The sequence below is a fragment of the Bombina bombina genome, chromosome 6 (assembly GCF_027579735.1).
Source record: "Bombina bombina isolate aBomBom1 chromosome 6, aBomBom1.pri, whole genome shotgun sequence".
NCBI classification, from domain to species: Eukaryota; Metazoa; Chordata; class Amphibia; order Anura; family Bombinatoridae; genus Bombina; species Bombina bombina.
In genome coordinates, this window is record NC_069504.1 from 749,187,421 (window position 1) to 749,211,436 (window position 24,016).

A 24,016-nucleotide genomic window follows, 5' to 3' on the forward strand; every position below is an offset into this window, starting at 1 on the left:
GCCCTGCGCTTCTGCAATAGTTCCTTCTGGGGTTTCTTTACAAGACATAGCTTCAGTAAGTCCTGATGCAATTGTTGCATTTTCGGAGGTACCCTCTCCAGGACACGAAGAGGAGGATACTGCTGTAGCATCTGAGGGTGAGATCTCAGATTCAGAAAGTGTATTGCCTCTGACAGACTCGGAGGTTGTATGCTTTAGGTTTAAACTAGAACACCTCCGCCTGTTACTCAGGGAGGTCTTGGTTAATTTGGACGACTGTGACTCCACGGTAGTGGTTGTCCCTATGAAGTCTAGTAAATTGGACAGATATTTCGAGGTACCTTCTTACTCAGACGTATTTCCAGTCCCAAAGCGAGCTTCGAAGATCATTAATAAGGAGTGGGAGAGACCAGGCATACCCTTTTTTCCCTCTCCTATTTTTAAGAAGATGTTTCCCATAGCTGACTCTTTCAAGGAGGCTTGGCAAACAGTTCCTAAGATGGAAGGGGCAGTTTCCACCTTAGCCAAGAGAACCACTATTCCCATAGAGGATAGCTGTGCTTTCAAATATCCTATGGACAAGAAGTTAGAGGGTCTACTTAAGAAGATTTATGTTCACCAGGATCTGCAATGGCAGCCAGCTGCGTGCATTGCTACCATCACTAGTGCGGCGGCATATTGGTTTGATGCACTGTCTGAGTTTCTCAGGTCTGAGACTTCTTTGGAGGAGATCCAAGACAGGATAAAGGTTCTGAAGCTAGCTAATGCTTCCCTTCAAATTATTAAACTGGGAGCTAAGATTTCGGGCTTCTCTATTCTAGCCCGCAGAGCCTTATGGTTAAAGCCTTGGTCTGCGGATGTTTCTTCTAAGTCTAAGCTTCTGGCTCTTCCTTACAAGGGGAAGAATTTGTTTGGGCCTAGTCTAAATGAGATTATCTCAGCTATCATGGGAGGTAAGGGTCATCTCCCTCAAGATAAGAGAAACAAACAGAAAGGACGACAGAGTAATTTTCGTTCCTTTCGAAATCTCAAAGGAAGCTCTTCCTATTCCTCCTCTAAGCAAGAACAACCGAAACCGGCATGGAGGCCTAACAAGTCTTGGACTAAGGGAAAGCAATCCAAAAAGCCTGCTATTGAATCCAAGACGGCATGAAGGGCGTGTCCCCGATCCGGGACCGGATCTAGTATGGTGCAGGTTTTCTTTCTTCACTCAGGTTTGGGTTCGGGATGTTCAGGATCCCTGGGCAATAGAGATTGTGTCCCAGGGATACAAACTAGAGTTCAAAAGTTTTCCTCCCAGAGGCAGGTTTCTTCTTTCAAGATTATCTGCAAACTAGACAAAAATAGAGGCGCCCTCGGAGTGATTGTTCCTGTTCCAGTACTGGAACAGGGTCGGGGTTTTTATTCCAATCTATTCGTGGTTCCCAAAAATGAGGGAATCTTCAGACCAATTTTAGATCTCAAGAGTCTAAACAAATTTCTAAGGGTTCCGTCCTTTAAGATGGAAACTATCCGTTCCATTCTTCCCTTAATCCAGGAGGGTCAATTTATGACAACTGTGGATTTAAAGGATGCGTACCTACATGTCCCTATTCACAGGGATCATCACAAGTTCCTAAGGTTTGCCTTCCAGGACAAACACTTCCAGTTCGTGTCTCTTCCTTTCGGCCTGGCCACTGCTCCCAGAATTTTCACAAAGGTTCTAGGGTCTCTGTTGGCGGTACTTCGGTCACAGGGCATTGGGGTTGCGCCTTATCTGGACGACATTCTAGTCCAGGCGCCATCTTTTCAACAAGCAAGATCCCACACCGACATAGTGTTATCTTTCCTAAGAACTCATGGGTGGAAGGTAAATTTGGAAAAGAGTTCACTAGTTCCAGACACAAGGGTCATCTTCTTGGGAACCATAATAGACTCCCTGTCTATGAAAATTTTTCCGACAGAAGTCAGGAAATCATAGATTATCGATACTTGTCTAGTCCTTCAGTCCACTCCTCGGCCGTCAGTGGCTCAGTGCATGGAGTTAATCGGACTGATGGTGGCGGCAATGGACATCATCCCGTTTGCTCGCTTCCATCTCAGACCTCTGCAGTTAAGCATGCTCAGGCAATGGATCAGAGATTATGCAGACTTGTCTCCTCGAATAACTCTGGAGCAGGAGACAAGGGACTCTCTTCAATGGTGGTTGTCTCTGGATCATCTCTCCCAGGGAACCTGCTTTCGCAGACCATCTTGGGTGATTGTGACAACAGACGCCAGCCTTCTGGGGTGGGGAGCAGTCTGGGGCTCCCTAAAGGCTCAGGGTCAGAGTCTGTTGTTCCTATAAACATTCTAGAACTAAGAGCAATCTTCAATGCCCTTCTGGCCTGGCCCTGGTTAGCCTCACTCCGGTTTATCAGGTTCCAGTCGGACAACATAACTTCAGTGGCTTACATCAATCATCAGGGAGGAACGAGGAGTTCCTTAGCAATGAGGTAACCAAAATAATCCAGTGGGTTGAAGCCCACTCTTGTTGGCCATCGGCGATCCATATCCCAGGGGTGGACAACTGGGAGGCGGATTTCCTGAGCAGGCAGACCTTTCATCCGGGGGAGTGGGAATTCCATCCGGAAGTGTTCTACAGTGTGATTCTCAAGTGAGGTCAGCCGGAATTAGATCTCATGGCATCGCGACAGAATGCCAAGCTCCCGAGATACGGGTCGAGATCCAGGGAACCCCAGGCGGAACTAATAGATGCGCTGGCGGCCCCTTGGACCTTCAATCTAGCATACCTGTTTCCTCAGTTTTGCTCTTCTTCCTCGAGTAATTGCTTGAATCAAACAGGAAGGGGCCTCAGTGATCCTCATAGCACCAGCCTGGCCTCACAGTATTTGGTATGCAGATCTGGTGGAGATGACATCTCTACCACCTTGGAGACTTCCATTGAGGAAAGACCTTCTGATAAAGGGGCCCTTCCTTCATCCAAATCTAGTTTCTCTGAAGCTGACTGCTTGGAGATTGAACGCTTAATTTTATCCAAGCTGGGTTTTTCTGACTGTCATAGAGACCATGATTCAGGCTTGTAAGCATGTTTACTAGAAGGATATACCATAAGATTTTGCGTAAATATCTCTATTGGTGTGAATCCCAGGGCTACTCATGGAGTAGAGTTAGGATTCCTAGAATTTTGTCCTTTCTCCAAGACGATTTGGAGAAAGGTTTATCGACGAGTTCACTAAAGGGGCAAATCTCGGCCTTATCTATTTTGTTACACAAACATCTGGCGGATGTTCCAGATGTACAAGCATTCTGTCAGGATCAGGCCTGTGTTCAAACCAGTTACTCCTCCATGGAGTCTTAATTTGGTTCTCAAAGTTCTTAAAGGGGCTCCGTTTGAGCCTATACATTCCTTAGATATTAAGTTGTTATCTTGGAAAGTTTTATTTCTTGTTGCTATTTCTTCTGCTCGGAGAGTGTCGGAGCTCTCTGCATTACAGTATGAGTCTCCTTATCTTATTTTCCATTCAGATAAGGTAGTTTTACGTACTAAATTAGGATTTTTTCCTAAAGTTGTTTCTGATCGGAACATTAATCAGGAGATTGTTGTTCCTTCCTTGTGTCCTAATCTTTCTTCTCAGAAGGAAAGACTTCTGCACAATTTGGACGTGGTCCGTGCGTTCGTTTTACCTGCAGGCGACTAAGAACTTTCGTCAGTCTTCTTCTTTGTTTGTGGTTTTCTCAGGAAAACGTAAGGGACAGAAAGCTACGGCTACTTCTCTTTCTTTTTTAGCTGAAGAGTATCATACGTTTTGCATATGAGACTGCTGGACAGCAGCCTCCAGAGAGAGTTACGGCTCATTCCACAAGGGCTGTTGCTTCCTCATGGGTGTTCAAAAATGAAGCTTCTGTGGAACAGATTTGCCATGCTGCAACTTCTTGGTCCTCTCTTCACACTTTTTCAAAGTTCTACAAATTTGACTCTTTTGCCTCGGCTGAGGCTGCTTTTGGGAGAAAGGTTCTTCAAGCAGTGGTGCCTTCCGTTTAGGTTCCCTGTCTTGTCCCTCCCGTATCATCTGTGTACTCTAGCTTGGGTATTGAATCCCATTAGTAATTAAGATGATCCGTGGTGTCTTAAAAAAGAAAAAAATTATGCTTACCTGATGATAAATTTATTTATTTTTTGACACGATGAGTCCACGGCCCGCCCTGTTCTTTTAGACAGGTTCTGGGTTATTGTTTGTAAACTTCAGACACCTCTGCACCTTGGCTTTTCCTTTCTCTTCCTAACTTCGGTCGAATGACTGGAGTGGGAGGGAAGGGAGGAGCTATTTAACAGCTCTGCAGTGGTGCTCTTTGCCTCCTCCTGCTGACCAGGAGGTGAATATATCATTAGTAATTAAGATGATCCGTGGAATCATTGTGTCCAAAAAGAAATAAATTTATCAGGTAAGCATAAATTTTCTTTTTTGTCATATGATGATGAGAGTCCACAAAGCAGCCTCCAGAGAGAGTTACGGCTGTGGTTACATGTGGGATAGAATTACCACCATTAGGAGTAGGCAAAGAACCCCAAAGGTTTAGCCAATGTTGAAATGGCTTCATCGACCTTGGGAATGGATTCCCATAATTTCATGTTCTGATCTGGTATTGGGTACACCTTTTTAAAACTGGAAGATGGAGTGAATGTTATACCAGGTTTCTTTTATCCTTTAGAAATTATGTCTGTGACCAAATTTGGAACCTAAAAAACTTCAAGAGCCTTCGGAGGAGCTTTGAAAACCAATTTACAGGCTTGTCATTCGTTTTGTTTCCGCAGATTTGCGTTTACGCTTACTTGGTCTGGGGAAAGTTGCCAAAAACTCATAGTCTGGCGTAGATTGTTTTTAAATTCAAGGGTAAAATCTGCTCCTTGAGTAATATATACAGGAGCAGGACGTAAACCCTTGGTGGGAACAATGGCTGCAGGCTGATTTACATGCTTGAGATGAGGTATACAACTATTATACTGGTAAAGTTTTGCAAAGTGCACATAGGAATTGCAGAGATGTATGTTCAGAAAATCTACCCTCTGAAGCAACAAACATAATATGAGGTATACAACTATTATACTGGTAAAGTTTTGCAAAGTGCACATAGGAATTGCAGAGATGTAGAAAATCTACCCTCTGAAGCAACAAACATAATAACAGCAGAGACAGGAAAGCTAGGTTCTATAAATATACCGTTTTCTGTTTCAAATAACAATAACAGTGTACAACAAAATTTATGCAAGCAAAAACAGAGAAGAGAAAAAATCTGCTACTGCTGAAAAGCCTAATACTTGCACCCCAGTACACCCAAACAGAGAGAACTTGGTATAGTAAAAAAAAAAGTGTATATAGATAAAAATCCCTATACACCCCTCAACAGCTCTTGCAATTCAGGTTACTCACCCCCTCCAGGGATAAAAAGAGAGCAGGATACAATAATCTTCCAGAAATATTTCAGAGTGCTTGATTCCTGCAGCAATGGCTACTGGTGCTGACAGTCGGAGAAAAGAGCACCAAAAAGCGGTAGGGAAATGGCCCTCAGCGCTCCTAGTAACGCACTAAGCAGAATACATAAAAGTCCCAAAGGTTGCTATTTTATATTAAAATTGTAATAAAAATGCCCCCTGGGGTGATAAAACTACAACTGCTTACAACCACTGCTAAGTGTTAACTGAATTCAGCGCTTAGCGGTTTCTTCAAGAGACAGTACCCCAAATAAAGATACAGTACCCCAAATTTAAAAAAATCCTTTTATTTTATTTTTTTATTTAAACCCTATGCAAATGATGTGTAGTCCTAAACAAACCAGTGTAAACTGCTATGAGAGGGTGTCTAGCCTGTGGGCTGCGTGAGTGCTGAGTTGAGTCACTTACCTGAAAGAATCACCCCTCCACTGAGCTTACCAGGAAATCTGCAGCTGTATCCAGTGGTGTACAGGTAACAGCAGAGGATATGAAAGGCAAGTACCTTGAATCCCATAGGAAGAGGCAAATGGATATGTCCGTACAACACCTGAGGGTAGTTATAGCTGAAATCCCATAGGGAGATAATGTGCTCATAACCTGACACTTCTATACTCCTTTCTTCTGAAATAGTATGTCCAAGGGGTAATAGGTCTGAGCTCCCATAAAATAATCCAAATTTGACAAACTGAAACACCTCTATCTTCACCTTCACTCCTAGGAGGCAAAGAACAAACTGGGAGTTGGGAGGGATTACATGCTCTTGTTATTGGGGTTCTTTGCCTCCTCCTAGTGGTGGGAATTCTATCCCACACGTCAAGGCTTTGTGGAGTGTCATCATCCTAAAAGAAAATAATTTATCAGGTAAGCATCCATTTTGTTATTCAGGGATGCAGTTATCTGTCTATTTTCTCAACTCAGATATTCTCCCTTTATCATATAAATTATAGAGCCCACATGTCCTGTCGGCCACCTTTTTTAGAAGGTGAATCCCTACCCCTCTTCATCAGATGGCAGTTTATGGGCAGGGCCCTCTGACCTTTCATCAATTTTATAATTGTCTTTTTGTCGATTTTTCTTTGGTCATCATAAGTTTATGTTAAATATTAATGAGGGGTTTTATATTGTGTGGTAATCTGTTTTGGTTTTGTTTTTATTCTTCTCCCTACTTATTACTTAGGAATGCTACACCGCTGGGATGACAGTCAAAAATATTTATCTGATAACCCTCACCTAGTATGTGAAGAGACTGCTAATTATCTTGTTATATGGTGCATTGATTTAGAAGTGGAGGAGGTAAGTTCTATCAACAGTACATTTATTCCTAAAATGTGATAGTGCAGCTATGCATCCGACTATATTTTTTGTGGGGTGTTTTTATGAAATGCATGTTTTATCATGTTTATGATACCTAATGGATATCTTAATAGCTTTATCCCTTTCTGATACAGAATTGTATTGTTATTGGCAAACGCTTAAGGGGGAGAAAGCCAGGGTACCTCTCTCTTACCATTCCGTAATTATTTTGAAAAATGCTCCTGTTAAATAATTCTAGCAGTAATAACATAATGTGCATAGAACCTATTGAAGTAATTGCTGTAGGTTGCCTTCATGTGCATTTATTTCAAGTTATTACTGCTGCATCCCCCGCATAATTTTGCTAGAAAGGCAAATGCATGTAAACCGTTATTTTGACAGTGATAACTTAAAGGGACATGACACCCCAATTCTCTCTTTCGTGATTCAGTTAGAGCATAAGTTTTTAAACAACTTTCTAATTTACTTCTAAAATCGAATTTGCTTTGTTCTTTTGGTATATTTTATTGTATAGCATACCTAGGTAGGCTTAGAAGCTGAGATTTAGTTATTGATTTGTGGCTGAACATATTTGCCTGTTGTCATTGGCTTTTGGATGTGTACTGCTAACGCCCAGTAGTGCATTGTTGCTCCTTCAATAAAGGATACAAAGAGAGAAAAGCACAATTGATCATTTAGAAATAAATTGGAAAGTTGTTTAAAATGGGTATGCGCTATCTAAATCATGAAAGAAGAAATTTGGATTTTGTATCCCTTTAACAGAATATATTGTATATTGCACACATGCTTTTGATAGTTTATGAAATACACTACAAATCTATAGTTCATGTTGCTGGATAGAACTGTATTAGTAGTGATGGTTATAGTTATGCACTGCAGCTATTATTTAACAGTAGGAATTGATCTACCTGTAGTCCAACAAGCTGTTTGTTTTAATGGAATAGGAATATATCTTAACGCACATGCACAAAATTACTTATAGTGTAGTGTAAAAATAGACAGATCTTTAAAGGGATATAAAAGCATAAATGTTTCCTTCATGATTTAGCTAGATCATACAATTTTAAATAACTTTCCAGTTTACTTCTATTGTCTAATTTGTTTTGTTCTCTTGGTATCATTTGTTGAAAGGCGTAGCTTTGTAGGCTTAGGAGCTAGCTGCTGATTGGTGGCTGCACATATATGCCTTTTTTTCATTGGCTACCCGATGTGTTCAGCTAGCTCCCAGTAGTGAATTGAAAGTTATTTAAAAATGGTATGCTCTATCTGATCATGAAAGAAACATTTTGAATTTCATATCCCTTTAATACAGGGTGTAATATACAGAAATAGTTTATTAGTTATTATACACAGGTATAATCAGTTGAGTACATGAAATGAAATAAAATGGAATGCACAATAATCCATATTAATAAAATACCAAGTGTAAGCATCTGTGTTAATTTGTAATGAGTATTAAAGGAACATAAAAGCCCCAGTATGCAGCTGGTGACTGGTGCATACACTCTGGTGCACAAGTTTGGATGAGAGATAGGCAAGTGTTTTGGTTGTACACAGAGTTAAAGGGATAGAAAGGTCAAAATTGAAATGTGCACAGGTGCATTTAATTCTTTTATAGAAGCATTTTTGCTGCTTTATTTAAAATAAATAGGCTTCTAGTAAAAATGATTGCTGTTTTTCAGTGGCAAACACACATTGTGTAAGGGCCATGCAACAGTATTCAAAGAGCTGGGGGTGGTGTGTATTGTGCCTATGGACACGTCATTGTTGTCATATAAGCCACTGCTAATTCCCTGAGAAGTTGTGGTGTTTGAAAAATGGTGCAAGGGCCCTCGCAGGATATTTGCGTATGCTGCTGGGAAACAGTAATATCTTTTACTAGAAGCATTTTTGCTAATTGAATTATATTGCAAAAATGATTCTATTTAAAATTGAAATTCACCCATGTACATTTTCAGTTTTGACCTTTCTATCCTTTTAAAGAATGTAGGGGCTGATTTAATTTTTTTTTTCCCCTTTAACATTTATGCACAATAATTTGGAGTGTACTGTGTTGCTTGTGTCATTGTATGTGAGGATTGAATGTATTAGCCTTACAGTGTAAATTAAAACATGCTTAGTGACAACTATATCATTGCAGTGGTCTTTTTTGTGACTCTAGATTATGATACTTTAATCTGTAGCTTTCTGCAAAAAATCGTCATTTTTAATTTGAGTAAAATAAAACTGTATTTTTTTTTCTTTTTTTACATTTAGAAACATGCTCTCATGGAGCAGGTCGCTCATCAAACTATAGTTATGCAGTTTATTCTGGAATTGGCCAAAAGCCTGAAAGTTGATCCCCGAGCTTGTTTCAGGCAATTCTTCTCCAAGATAAGGGTAAAAGTCTTCAATACATTTTGATGGATTTACTAATAAATCTTATTTTTGTCTAGAACACCTAGATAACCGCATAGCAGTTTTATCCATTCCCTCCATTACCAATGTGGCTTTTTCTTAAAGGGAAATTAAACATATATAAAATGATAAATCGTATATATTAAAAAAATCTACAATATAGTTTCATTATTTATTTTGTCTCCTTTTTCTGTAATTCTATTCTTAAAGGGACATTAAACACTTTTAGATGGTAATATACAATTTATCATTTTATATATAAAACAACTCTGCAATATACTTTCATTATTTATTTTGTCCTCTTTGCCTGTAATTCCATTCTGAAATTGTGAGCTTTTCAGTTCCTGTTAGAAATGGAAGTGCAGAACACTGTTAAATCCAGCACAACCATTGGCTGCCGCACTAGTGACCTATTTATAACTGACCCTAATTGGCCACAGCAGAGAAGGTAACACAAGTTACAACATGGCAGCTCCCAGTGTTTTATAGATACTAAAACTTTACACTTATTTTGTCACGTTTTCAACAACTAATGAAACTTTAAAAAATACATCTGCATGTTAGTCATGGACTAATCTTTTCTTTGAATGCATCGTTCTATCTAGCATGAATTTAGTGTTTAATGTCCCTTTAAATTGTGAGCATTTCAGTTCCTGTTAGTCATGGAGGTGCAGAACACTGTTATATTCCACACAGCCATCGGCTGCACACTCTAGGGGTCTATTTATAACTGTCCCTACTTGGCCACAGCTGAAAAAGCAACCTAAGCTACAACATGGCAGCTCCCATTGTTTTATAGACACTAAACCTTTACACTTATTTTGTTACAACTAATAAAACTTTAAAAAAAAAATACATCTACATCAGATTATTCTTTTCTTTAAATGCATCATTCTATCAAGCATTTGTTTAGTGTTTAATATCCTTTTAATCCCCTTTCTATGGCTTTAAAAAGTGACTGTAGGAATATAAGATTTGGGGAGTTGGTCACACCACAAGTGTTACTAATACATTTTCCTGTAGTCCACCCTTGCCCGCTATTGTCTGCTAGTGACCACTTTGGAACTCTAGTAGTATCCAGGCCTTGCCCTTTAACCCAAGGTTATTATGATCAGGCTTTATTGCAATTATCCACTTTTCTTTAGACGGCTGACCAGCAGTATATGGATGCTTTCAATGATGAGCTGGACTCTTTCAAAGAACGAGTTAGGGAGAGAGCCAAAATCAGGATAGAGAAAGCTATGAAAGAGTACGAGGAAGAAGAACGGAAAAAAAGACTGGGCCCAGGTGGACTAGACCCTGTAGAGGTTTATGAAACACTACCACCAGTAAGTTGCCTCACTGCTTTACAGCCTTTTTAAAACATGTTGTGCTTGATGGACCTTCTAGTTGCAAAAGTATCACTATATCAAGAGCTGCTAATACAAATATCTGTTTCATGTATCACTTTAAACGCCTAGTATGTTCAAGGACAGTTCCTTGATCTAAACTCCTTATGTTCATATATTAAATCAAATTTTAAATCCATTATACTCGTAATTGTACCTAAAGGTTGCTAAGATTTAGCTACCACCAAGTAACTAAGCTACTGTTTTAACATAATAATTAGCTTCTATGAGTATCTAAAGTTGTAGTATTATGTGCAGGATTTTACATAATATATTTTAGAAAGAATTGCCATATACAGGTAATTTTGGTAGCAGTGCACATTATGATTCATGTTTTATATGTAAGATTTTGTTTGCATTTGCCAATAACCTGCTAGTCAATCTATTTCTACCTATTTGCATATGCTAGTCCTATACAGCGAGAGAGGGAGGGATGGCAATACCTTTTTTAAATTTTAAAAACTTTCCTGTTGTAACTAGAATTCAATGTAATTTGCACAGATATTAGCTAGGAGCAGCCTACTAGAGGTCTTCATAGATAATGAGTAATACTTTTGCTATTGCATTTCACTTATTTTCATAGGAGCTTCAGAAATGCTTTGATTCCAAAGATATTCAGTTGTTACAAGATACAATCAGTAAAATGGATCCAACAGTAAGTTGAACTTTTATTTTGTTGTCACATTTTGTTTTCTTTAAACTGGTTTATTCCCCTCATCTATTAGGCTACAACAAACATGTATTTATTCATCCCGAATAGCACAAGGTTAAAGGTACATAACTCTATTTCTTTCTAATGACACGATGAGTCCACGGATCATCTAATTACTATTGGGAATATCACTCCTGCCCAGCAGGAGGCGGCAAAGAGCACCACAGAAAAGCTGTTAAATATCACCTCCCTTCCTTCCCTCCCACCCCAGTCATTCTCTTTGCCTATGTTACAGCAAGGAAGTAGTAAAGGTAGGTGTTAGAAAAGATTCTTCAAGCAAGATTTTATTATTTTTTAAGTAGTGCAAGATTGTGCTGCTTTGTTCTAGGGTGTAGCAATAGTCATATCAGTCTCTTCAGTAGAGCAGTGGTGGCTTTAGAGCAATGGGAACTTGTGGGACATAATTCTCACTGCGCCTCCCATATAGTTAATGCTGCCCTAATACTGAAAGCCTGAGTAAGATTACTCAGCCTTTATCTCCTTTTTCCACAGGTCCCTTTGAAGGAGAAGACCTCTCAAACCTATTGAGCTGCCATGCTGCCTGGCAGATTTAGGAGGTAAGTGCTGACTTTATTTTTCTGGGTACAACAGGAAAAAGTGGGCACTTTATTCACTATGGGACACACAGTTTTTCTCCTATATGTTATGGGGAAGATATAATGGCAGTATGTTATGGCAGGCACTGGGGCTGAGGAATGTTAGAAAACAAAAAAGACTCATGTGGTTTCACTTCTCCCGGCGGCTTGACTTATAATATGACCTCCTCAAAGGTCCTGGAATCTCTGCTAGCGGTGCTCTGATTACAGGGCATTGCATTGTCACCTTATCTGACATTCTAGTTCAAGCGTCTTCCTTTCAACAAGCAAGATCTCACATGGAAATGTTATCTTTCCTGCGGTCTCACAGATGGAAGATGAATTTGGAAAAGTGTTCCTTAGTTCCAATTACAAAGGTGATTTTCTTGGGAACCATAATAGATTCCTTATCAATGAAGATTTTTCTGACAGTGAGGAAATCAAAGCTTTTTGATTCTTGCCTAGCACTTCAGTCCTCTCCTCTGCCATCAGTGGCTTAGTGCATGGAGGTAATCAGGCTGATGGTAGCGGCAATGGACATCATCCCAGTCATCCGTTTCCATCTCAGACCTCTGCAGTTTAGCATGTGCAGGCAGTGGAATCCTGCTTTCGCAGAACCTCTTGGGTGAACTTAACAACAGTTGCCAGCCTTCTGGGAGGCTCTCTAAAAGCTCAGCTCAGTCGGAGTGTGTGCTTCCCATAAACATTCTGGAACTGAGAGCAATCTTCAATGCTCTCCTGGCCTGGTCTCAGTTAACTTCGGCCCGGTTCTTCAGGTTCCAGTCTGACAATTTAGTCTCAGTGGTTTTCATCAACCATCAGGGAGGAGCTAGGAGCTCCTTGGCCATGATAGAGGTAACCAAGAGCATTTTGTGGGCAGAGACCCACAATTGCTGTTGCAGATTTCCTGAGCAGGCAGACCTTTCACCCGGGGGAGTGGGAGCTCCATCCGGAAGTGTTTTCCAGCCTGATTCTCAAATGGGGTCAGCCAGAGTTGGATCTCATGGCAACTCGGCAGAATAATAAGCTCCCAAGGTACGGGTCGAGCTCTAGGGACCCTCAGGCGGTACTGAGAGACGCTCTAGCGGTACCTTGGAATTTCAGTCTAACATACCTATTGTCTCCATTCACTTTTTTTCCTCGGGTCATTGCTTGAATCAAGCAGGAGAGGGCGTCGGTAATCCTCATTGCACTGGCATGGTCTTGCAGGGTTTGGTATGCAGACCTGGTGGACATGTAATCTCTTCCACCTTGGAACCTTCTATTTTTATGGGCCTTCCTTCATACAAATCTAGTTTCTCAGAGTCTGACGGCTTGGAGATTGAACGCTTAATTTTATCCAAGCGTGAATTTTCGGACTCGGTCATTGAGACCACGAGAAATATTTACCAGAAGATAGCTATATCAGTGTGAATCCAAAGGCTACTCTTGGAGTAGAGTTGGGATTCCTAGAATTCTGTTTTTTCTCCGAGAAGGTTTGCAGAAGGGTTTATTGGCCCCTAAAGGGTCAAATATCTGCCTTCTCTATTTTGTTACGTAAGCGTCTGGGGATATCCCAGACGTGCAATCGTTTTGTCAGGCCTTGGTTAGGCTCAGACCTGTGTTCAAACCAGTTACTCCTTCCTGGAGTCCTTTTTTAGTTCTTAAAGTTCTTCAAGGGGCTCCGTTGGATCTTATGCATTCCTTAGATATTAAGTTGTTATCTTGGGAAGTTTTTATTTCTTGTTGCTATTCTTCTACTCGTAGAATGTCAGAGCTCTCGGCATTACAGTATGAGTCCCCTTACCCTATTCTTCATCAGATAAGGTTGGCTTTATTTACTAAATTAGGGTTTCTCCCTAAAATAGTTTCAGACCGGAACATTAATCAGGAGATTGTTGTTCCTTCCTTGTGTCCTAATCCTTCTTCTCAGGAGGAACGGTTTCTACACAATCTGGACGTGGTACGTGCACTAAAATTCTTATTACAGGCGACTAAGGAGTTTCGTCAGTCTTCTGTTTAACGTAAGGGACAGAAAGCTACGGCTGCTTCTCTTTCTTTGTGGCTGAAGAGTATCATTGGCTTTGCCTATGAAACTGTTGAACAGCAGCCTCCTGAGGGAGTAACGGGTCATTCTACGAGGGTTGTTTCCTCTTCCTTAGTATTCAAAGATGAAGCCTCTATGGAACACATTTGCATGGCTGCAACTTGGTCCTCTCTTCACACTTTTTCAATCTTCTATAAATTTGTCTTTTGCCTCGACTGAGGCCTCTTTTGGGAGAGAGGTTCTTCAAGCAGTGGTGCCTTTCATTTAGGTTTCCTGTCTTGTCCCTCCTTTATCATCTGTGTACTCTAGCTTGGGTATTGATTCCCAATAGTAATTAGATGATCCGTGGACTCATCGTTTCATTAGAAAGAAAGAAAACAAACTGTATGCTTACCTGATAAATGTATTTCTTTCTTGACACGATGAGTCCACGGCCCGCCCTGTTATTTAGACAGGTTGTGTTAGTATGTTATAAACTTCAGACACCTCTGCACCTTGTTGCTTCCTTTCTCTACTTTACTTTGGTCGAATGACTGGGGTGGGAGGGAAGGGAGGTGATATTTAACAGCTTTGCTGTGGTGCTCTTTGCTGCCTCCTGCTGGGCAGGGGTGATATTCCCAATAGTAATTAGATGATCCGTGGACTTACCGTGTCAAGAAATAAATAAATTTATTAGGTAAGCATAACATTTTTATTTTTATTTATGATTGAGATAGAACATACAATGTTAAACATCTTTCCCATTTACTTCTGATCTCGAATTTGCTTCATTCTATTGTTTTTCTTTTGTTGAAGAAACAACACATGGGTGAGCCAATAACATGAGGCACATATGTGCAGCCACCAATCAGCAGCTTCTAAGCCTACCTATGTAAGCTTTTCAGCAAAGGATACCAAAAGAACAAAACAAATTGGATAATAGAAGTAAATTGGAAAGTTGTTTAAAATTGCATGTTCTGTCTAATTCATGAAAGAAAAAATTTGAGTTTCATGTCCCTTTAAATAAGTGAACAAACCTGCGTGGAAGTGATCGTTGTTACTATGGCAATCAAAGAACCGTTATAAGGACATGAAACCCCTTATATGAATGACAGGATTCCCTTTTAAAGACCATCCTGAATCTAAAAGTAAAGCAGTGGACAAAAAGGGAATTTTAAATAAAAATTAGTTAGAAAGGCTTAAATTGTGTTGCCTTCTGGGTTCTGACTCCCAAAATTCACAAAAGGATTAATTAAACACAGTAACCAAAGGCACTGCTGCCCTTAGCACTTAACATTGTCGTTCAGCTGTTGAAGATAAGTAACTTGTTATTGTTTAAAAAGATAGCTAATCCCTTTATTACCCATTCCCCAGGTTTGCATAACCAATACTGTTATATTAATACACTTTTTACTCTAATTACCTTGTATCTAAACCCCTGCAGACTGCCCACTTATCTCAGTGCTTTTTACAAACTTGCATTTTAGCCAATCAGTGCTGACCCATAAAAAAACTAAACAGGAGTACAATTTTATCTATGGCACACTTGAACTAGCACTGTCTGGCTTTTGTGCAAGATTTTAAAAGCTAATAAAAAGCGCTGAGATAAAGGGGAGCCTGCTGGGGCTTAGAAAAAAAAATGCAAAATCAGGTTATAAACTATATTAATGGGACATGAAACCCAACATATTTCAGACAGAGCATATAATTTTAATCAACTTTCCAATTTACTTCTATTATCTAATTTGCTTCATTCTCTATGCATCCTTTGTTGAAGCATGGGACTATTGTGAGCCAGCTGAAAGCATTGGGTTTGCCAATAACACAAGGCATATATTTGCAGCCACCAATCAACAGTTCCTGAGCCAACCTAGATACCCTTTTCAGCAAAGAATACCAAGAGAACAAAACAAATTAAATTATATAATTAAATTTGAAAGTTGTTTAACCCCTTGAGTGCTAACGACGGCACTGAGCTGTCGCAGAGTTTCCCACTCTGGTGCTAACGACGGCTCTGAGCCGTCGCACTCTACCACCTTGAGAGAGATCTGGGGGCTCCCACCCGCTCCTACCCCAGCAATCGAGTCTGCATAGTGACAGGCATCGCCAGGGCTTCACGTTTTGCGTGGTGACGTCACTCTCAATGACGTGATGATGTCACCATGCAACTTTATTAAAAATTTACAATACAAAGTATAGGGAAAGGGGGCATGCTGCTTAGGCGCCTGTATCGCAACTACAGACCCCCAAGACCCACCGTTGGAAAGGTAATTGTCTAACCTTTCCAACGGTGTAATTCTTGGGGATCTGGGGAAAAAAATACAAAGGTTAAAAAATAAAAAGTTAAAAAATAAAAATTAAAAAAAAAAACAAATTACCTTAGCACCCAGGTGGGAAAGTGCTTAGCACTCAAAGGGTTAACGTCACTTGCTTTATCTGAACCATGAAAGAAAAAAATGTGGGTTTCATGTCCCTTTTAATATAACAATGTTTGTTATGGGGAATGGATGGTAAAGGCGTTGACTCGTTTTAAACAATAAAAAAAAAAATCAAGTAGACTGTCCCTTTAACACACTTTAAAGGTGCATTTATTTTATGAAAAGAAGAGGGCACCTAAGGTGCCTCCACACCTGTAGAAACCTGCACACTGTTGATCCTTTCCAACTTTCTAACCTTATTCAAAAACGCTTTGCCCACACTTCCACGGTATCCTGCCCTGACCTTGCTACAAATCACTATAACAATACTCTCTCTTCTCTGCACTCCTTGCTCCTCCACAAATACGCAAAACCCCACGTCTTCAGCTCCAGCCCTGGCACTCTCAGCAAACACGCTATCTACAAAAATGCTCCCGTGCTGCTTAACGTGCCTGGAGGAAATCTCGCTCTGAACCCGATTTCCTACACTATAAGTTCATTCTTTATTCTTACTCCTCTGCCCTTCACTTAGCCAAGCAAAACTACTTCTCTTCTCTCATATCTTCTCACTCCTCAAACCCTAAATGTCTCTTCTCCACTTTCAACACTCTCCTCTATCCACCTGCACCACCCCCTTCATCTGACTTTAGTGCTCAAGACTTGGCAGACTACTTTTTTTTAACAAAACACTTACCATCCGAAGTAACATCCCACCACAAGACTGCAACCTTCCATCTCGGCCCCCGGTCACCCTCTCCAACACGCAGTACCTTCCCCCCAACCACTGAGAATGAAATTAGTTCCCTATTGTCTTCCTCACTACCTGCCCCTTGACCCTATCTCTTCACATCTAATACCTTCTCTGTCCTCTACCCTCACCCCAGCTCTTACTCACATATTCAACCGATCCCTTACTACTGGTTCATTTCCATCATCCTTCAAACATGCAAAGGTCATCCCCATCCTCAAAAAACCCTCCCTCGACCCCTCCTGCAAATTACCACCCCATATCACTACTTCCGCTAGCTTCTAAAGTCCTGGAAAAACTAGTTTTCGATCGCCTAACACACTTCCTATCCTCCAACTCATTGCTTGACCCCCTGCAATCTGGCTTCCGTCCCCAGCACTCAACTGAAACTGCCCTCACCAAGGTTACTAACTATCTTTCTGCTAAAAGCAATGGCCACTATTCTATACTTATCTTACTTGACCTGTCTGCTGCCTTTGACTCTGTTGACCATCCCCTCCTCCTACGGACTCTCAGTTCCCTTGGGCTCTGTGGCATTGCCCTCCCCTGGATCCACTCTTATCTCTCTAATAGGTCCTTTTCTGTCTCATTTGCTGGCGGCGACTCCTCTCCTTTGCCTCTTTCTGTTGGAGTACCTCAAGGCTCTGTTCTAGGCCCTCTACTCTTCTCTATTTATACTTCCTCACTGGGTAAACTTATCAGTAGCTATGGCTTCAACTATCCCCTCTATGCTGATGATACTCAGATCTACCTATCCACCCCTGCACTCTCTCCTTCTGTCCTTTCCCACATCAGCGACTGCTTATCTGGCATTTCTTCCTGGATGGCCTCTCGCCACCTAAAAATCAACATGTTCAAGACTGAGCTTCTTCTAAAACCCCCCCCCATCTAATTCTACTCCAGTTTCTAACTTTACTATCACTGTTGGTGACACCACTATCTCCCCATCACCCCAAGTCCGCTGCCTAGGAGTTACACTTGACTCCAATCTGTCCTTCATACCCCACATCCAATCGCTCTCTTCATCCTGTCGCAACCACCTACGCAATATCTCCAAAATTCGTCCTTTTCTGAGTGCTGAAACTACTAAACAGCTAATCCATTCCCTAGTAATTTCCCGGCTTGACTACTGTAACAACCTACTAACTGGCCTTCCTCTCTCACGCCTCTCCCCCCTTCAATCCATCCTAAATGCCTCTGCTAGGCTAATCCACCTCTCCCGACGCTCTGTATCCGCTGCATCCCTCTGTGAGTCCCTTCACTGGCTTCCCATTCACAGCAGAATTAAATTCAAAATTCTCACTCTGACCTGCAAAGCCCTTACCAATGCAGCCCCCCCATACCTGTCCTCAATCATCAACAAATATACTCCAGCCCGCCCCCTAAGATCCGACAACAATCTGCTCCTTGCCTCTTCTACCATCACCTCCTCTCATGCCAGACTACTGGACTTTTCTTGTGCGGCACCAACCCTCTGGAACGCACTTCCTCAAGCTGTCAGACTTTCCCCCAACCTCTCCTCCTTTAAACACTCCCTTAAGACCTTCTTGTTCAGGGAAGCCTATCACCAAATCATCAACTAATTCCACTTGCCTAATAGTTGCCCTCATCTAACTCCACACTAACGTCATTCCCACCTTTGCAGTCCCCACCTACTGTTTCTCACCCTCCTACCCATTTAGATTGTAAGTTCCCACGGGAACAGAGTTCCCATTTCCTCCTGTATTTGTTTGTTAAATTTTGTCTGGTGTCTCATATTGTACTGTCCTTTTACCTTTGTTACCCATGGACAGCGCTGCAGAATCTGTTGGCGCTTTATAAATAAAGAATAATAATAATATATCAGAACTCCAAATTCACAACCTCATACTTTAGTGAAGTTATACCCACAAATCCGAAACACCTCTAGGTGTTCTGGGCACACCTGCAATCCCTGAGCTGATTGAAACATTAGGCTTGTCTTTATTTTCATTTCCTGAGAACACTTTCAGTGACTATAGAATATGTCTGGGCTATTAGCTGGTGTAAAAAAATAAATTAAAAAAAACACCTTTATAACCTAACAAGCCATATGTCATCCACAAGGGAGACCAGACAAATATACTAAATCGACATTTAAAGGGGCATATCCCTGGACTACTTTGCATTTGTGGAAACCATCACATTTACAGTCTTCAATACTTTTTTTAAAAAATGTATAGTGTATGTTGATTATCCAATAATTAAACAAGTTCTACTGAATGTGTATAAATATTTACCTTAATATTCAATTAAGAAACATAATTAGTTTAACTATAAATTTTTTTTAGGTTAGAAAAGAGATATACTCATTTTCATTATATTCTTCTTCCATGATGTCCTTTTAGGAAGCCAGATATTATATGAAGCAGTGTATTGACTCAGGACTTTGGGTTCCTAATGCTAAAGGAGATGCTCCAGAGTCTGTGGGTCCTGAAGAGGAACCTGTATACGAAGAGGCCAAGAAAGAGGTCACAGAAGAGAAACCAACATCATAAGAGAAGAAAATTGAGAACTCGATGTTTCCCTATCTGTTATAATAGAATTATCAGAATCTCTTCCACGGACTAGAGGAGGAAATGCTAATTCCGTTAATGTTCCTATAAATCAGGGAATTTTGAAAATATGTGATGTTAAAGTGACAGCTATGAAAACCCCCACATAAATGGATCATTCCAAGAAAGGAGGTGGGAATAGACTCCCTTAATGGCAGCAGCCCCAGCCAGTCACAATAATATATTCCTTTTGAGCTCCTTTGTTGTGATTTTTTTTTTATCATGGAATAAGACTCTTTACATAAAAAAACAAGGTTGAAATTCTCAAAGACTGAAACCCCTGATTTATTTAAATTCAATTGCTTAGCTCCTCTTACTCAAAAAGAAAAGTGAACTAGGGGTATATTCCAGTAATTGTGAATTCTTTAAGGTCTAAGTTTAAATAACTCCCTATAGAAAGTTTCCAGTACATCTGCTGGTTGTTTTTTTTTTTGTTTTTTTTATGTAAAACTAAAAAATTTTTAAATACAAATGCATAGGTTAAGGAAAGACAGCTAAAATATAAAAGTGGGATTTCCAATAAATTTGCATGTTTAGTGAATAATGGAATCTGTTCTAGGCCAAGAAACTGCATGAATTTCAGAAGCCATTGGAGGGATTAAGATTATCAAAGCCGAATGTATCATACAGAAAAATCTAATAAATGTATTTGTTACAACTGTTTTGTCTTCAAGATTTGGTCTTAGCACTTGTTTTTGGGGGTTTTCTGCTCTGTTATTTTGACTTGCAGTGTTACACATAAACATTGAAATTGCTATAAATTCACTTTTTCAACCTTACATTGTGTGCTCTATTATTTCTTAAAGGACCTGTAAATACATTAGATTGCATAATCACCAAATGACAAGACAATTAATAAATGTCTTACATTATCAAATTTTCTTTTTCCTTGATATCCTTTGTTAAAAACCAAAAAGGGAAGCTCAGACGCGTGCACGTGTTAGCCGCACTATATGGTAGCACCAGTCAGTTGAAGAATACATATAGTGCAAGATTACAAGTAGAGCACTAATTAACGCTCCTGCTCAAGCTTTTTGCGCTTGTCGGGTTGCACTCATATTATGAGTTGAAAGTAAACTGTTTTTGCTCGTGCATGTTTGTGTAATCCCCCATAGAAGTCAATGGATCAAGAAAAGTTGTTAAAAATACCTACTCGGATCACATATTCTCATGTGTGCTAACCCAACATGAAAATATGAATGTAACATTCCAATGTTCTGCACATTGCAGAATAAGTACAGTTTATTCATAAATACATATTTATATATATAAAATGTTTTTTTTTTTTTTTTTTACTATATATCTGTATATGTGTGTATGTATATATATTATACACTATAACACTTTATTAAAATTAATATTGCGGGGGGCGGAGCCAACTGCTAAAGAGATCAGTCGCACATAGCAAGAGCTCCTGCATACTTATCGTGCAAAATGGCATTATTTGCCTGAAAATTATGTTATTCTACAATCTTAACAGATAGCCCAGATAATACTGATACCTATTCAGTATCGGTTCACATATGGAGCGTCAATACGGAAGGAAAAGACCCTGAAATCTACGCTGCATAGCTTATAGCAGAGGCGCGAATCTCCATCTTGGCACATGGAGGCTCTTTCCTACTGACTCTCTTGTGACAACGCTGTCGACTGATCACTTGGATACACTTATAATGCGGCTGTAGCGCCTTAGCTATAGACAGCCTGTTATTACTCATACCAGCTGGATTCAGAGCTTACACATTAAGTGTTCTCAATTACCCGCACAGCATAATGGAGGGCTTGAAAAGATGGGAATCGGAAGTGGCACAACTCTTGGCTGACCATTTTAGAGACTTAAAACGAGACTTGGAGATTGTCTTCGACAAGCTGTATGGATCCCCACCTAATCAGATACCGATTATGGAACTATCAAGCCCTGCAGATCACCCTCCCTTACAGAGCACAGGTGTGTGCACCACAGAGGAACTGTCTGTTAAGCAGGGTGATGTAGCTACTGCGATGTGCATTCAAGTCCCTACAGAACCGCCTGACAGTCTGCATGGGCAGCTGCTGGATAATAACGGTCTAGAGGCTGATTTGTCATCCCTACCATGTGTCCCGGGTACGCATCTACATACTTCAAACATCGTCCGATCTAGCAAGAAAGTGGGTGAGATACTGGAGCAAGACCGGAGCTATTCACAGACCAAGAAGAATAACCCAGCAAACACCTTAGCTTGGCGGGGCACTAGTGGTAAACGGTCTCAGCGACAGGGAGTCCAGGAGAATGCTCGCCTTAACGATACTGGGGCCAAAAGCAAGAAAACACGAAGGTCTGTATTTGCAGGGAAACCAGCTCAGCACAGTTGGGACTCACAAAGCGTAATTGAGGCAGACTGGCTTGTAATGATACTCCCTACATTATTTAGTATCAAATCTGGCATTGGTTGAAGACTCTCTATGTTTCTACCGACACTGGCCATTTAGGGACTGTGTTTGCTGAACTGAGCATCAAAGTTTGATAGAGACCTAGATTACCTGGGGATTTGTGTTTGCCCTTGTTCACTGTCGGCCTTAGGGCCGGGGTTAACGCATCTACAGCATAACACCTGTTTTGTTCTCTAGCTCCTTATGGCTATGTTATAGCAACCAATGCGCTCCGATGTTTTTCTTTGTCAATGTTATGGGGATATGTGTACTGTGGGTATGTCAGTTCACGCTTTAATGGTTTATATCTTGTTTCTACTTATGTTGCTGCGACATGTTTAATGATATAACTCTATAGACGCTGCACGCAGGTTTATCACGTCTACATTACAGGCTCTGGACTTTACTATTTTGTTCTACTGTTAGAAGCTTGTTTCAAGGTTCATGTTTCCTTGTTTGTTGTATATGAGCAGTCCTACGCCTGGATATAGAAATAAATCATCGTTACTTTAGTAAAGTTGAAGCAAGCTCAACTATTCAGGACACACTGCTGCAGAGTATATGGATATTTGTTCATACTGTTTACATTATTGCTTGTGCAGCCTCTCATTTACAGCTCTCCCAGATAGCTCTTCTCCATAGGATCATATTTTCATTTAGGTTGCAGTACTTAATGGTGCAGCATATAACACCGGTACTGTCTGGTTTATACACATGCAGAGCTTTGCTTATAGCACGCTCATGTTATGCCACATCCATCTACTTCACTCCAAAGAACCCACTACTACTACCTTGCTCTCTGTTTTTAATAGGCCTTTGCAATGTATCGGCTGTACACTTGTTTACAATTTAATATTCTTACTTTAATGTCCAGAATGTCTGCAATTGCTTAACCTTAATACTAATGTTCTCTGAATTTCTAAAGTTCCAGACCTAGCGTAGGATATGCATGTAATTTGAAATTTTTAGGTTGTTCGAACTGTTTGTAAGCGTACCTTGTATGTTTCATTACCTACCTTAGTCACTGCTCCAGAGACTCTTTTTATTATAGCCAGAGCCCATATGGAGAAAGTTTTTGTATATTGTATCTCCTGCATTAATTTGATACATTAGTACCATGTTTAATTGTTATATCCTACATTTTTAGCACTAATGGGTATTTGGATACTGTGCACCCCTACAAATCAGACCTACTATCCCATATGTATCCAATTTTAGCACAATATCTATGTTCATCTAATATTGTAAGGCTATAGCACAGTTCCTAGTTATGTGTTTACTCTAATACACTTAGCTCATAGGTACTAAGCACCTGTTCGCAAGTTGATGTCTATATGTACCCATAGACATTCCTAGTAGCACTCTAATTTAAAATTTTCAACTACTTTGGAGCACCATTAGTCTTTGAGTCGGCTGTATGGCAGTAATATTGGAGATTTTTCTCTGTAAGAGTATATGTTGAACATAGGAAGGATTCAAGCCCTAGACACAGTTCCTTATAAATTTTGACTACTATTTACTTGCCTAAAAATATTTTTTCAACCCCTGCTTACTGGCCTTGTATTGTATGGAGACACTGCCGGCGGCCGAGGTGGTGAGCCATGCATAACATGATTAATTACATTACAATACAGGGGGTTATTTTCAATTCACATAAGCCACTAACTGTACTGGGTTATTTGAGTGTATATGTTTTCTTTCCTTTCTGCAATATAACCTCTAAAGCCATATAAATAGTAGTTAAGCCTTTGCGCTATAGTTTAATTGTTTGAGTCTGATAGGACTATGATGTGATTTGCAGCTCTGTCACATAGCAGTAGGGGATAGGTTTCTAGTGCAGGCTGGACCTGCTCTGTTACTCTTATCTCCCTATTTATAGTACTCCACATAATTCGCATAAACCTTAGTTGACCTACCACCTCCTCCCCTCACCCCCCCCCCCCTGTAATATACCTCCTAATGCTGGAGGGCTATCTATATGGCTTATCTTGTCTATGTCATACTCTAACTATTTATACCTGTATAC

At 40.3% G+C, this 24,016-nt stretch overlaps 1 protein-coding gene across 1 annotated transcript in view; it reads left to right on the forward strand.

The window, feature by feature from the left end:
- The window catches only part of CDC37 (cell division cycle 37, HSP90 cochaperone), a 41,139-nt gene extending 20,779 nt beyond the window's left edge, over nt 1-20,360 (forward strand). Inside the window, exons 5-9 of the mRNA XM_053718014.1 lie at nt 6,630-6,745; nt 9,023-9,145; nt 10,309-10,491; nt 11,135-11,206; nt 19,375-20,360. Coding sequence (XP_053573989.1) covers nt 6,630-6,745; nt 9,023-9,145; nt 10,309-10,491; nt 11,135-11,206; nt 19,375-19,524 — 644 coding nt within the window. The 3' untranslated portion in view covers nt 19,525-20,360. The remainder of the gene's footprint in view (nt 1-6,629; nt 6,746-9,022; nt 9,146-10,308; nt 10,492-11,134; nt 11,207-19,374) is intronic.
- Nucleotides 20,361-24,016: the final 3,656 nt, after the last annotated feature.